General features: G+C 69.5%; 1 protein-coding gene across 1 annotated transcript in view; it reads left to right on the forward strand.

The window, feature by feature from the left end:
• Positions 1 to 209: 209 nt before the first annotated feature.
• LOC146587206 (protein AF-17-like) overlaps positions 210 to 390 on the forward strand; it is a gene marked incomplete at its 3' end in the record, with an annotated part of 20797 nt that continues 20616 nt past the window's right edge. Inside the window, exon 1 of the mRNA XM_085319980.1 lies at positions 210 to 332. Coding sequence (XP_085176106.1) covers positions 224 to 332 — 109 coding nt within the window. The remainder of the gene's footprint in view (positions 333 to 390) is intronic.

Consider the following 390-nt stretch of genomic DNA (forward strand, 5'->3'; position numbering starts at 1 on the left):
CAAGCGCGCAGCCATGATTGCTGTACAGGCTGGGGCTGGGGTGTGCGTGTGTGAGCGTGTGCGTGTGTAAGCGTGTGCGTGTGTGCGCGCAGGGGCGCGCGTGTGAGAGGCGGGCGGCAGCGAGGCGAGGAGGGGGGAGGCGAGCAGGAGGAGGAGGAGGAGGAGGAGGAGGAGGAGTGTGTGCGTAGAGGGAGGAGGGGGGGGAGGAAACCCTCATGGAAGTATGAAGGAGATGGTGGGAGGCTGCTGTGTCTGTTCTGATGAGCGGGGCTGGGCGGAGAACCCGCTGGTGTACTGCGATGGGCACGGCTGCAATGTGGCTGTGCACCAAGGTAAGGCAGCGGCCCCGGCCCCGGCCGCGGCCCCGGCCCCGGCCCCGGCCCCGGCGAG

Source organism: Rhea americana, unplaced genomic scaffold (assembly GCF_003343005.1).
Source record: "Rhea americana isolate MKP2758 unplaced genomic scaffold, rheAme1 scaffold_607, whole genome shotgun sequence".
NCBI classification, from domain to species: domain Eukaryota; kingdom Metazoa; phylum Chordata; class Aves; order Rheiformes; family Rheidae; genus Rhea; species Rhea americana.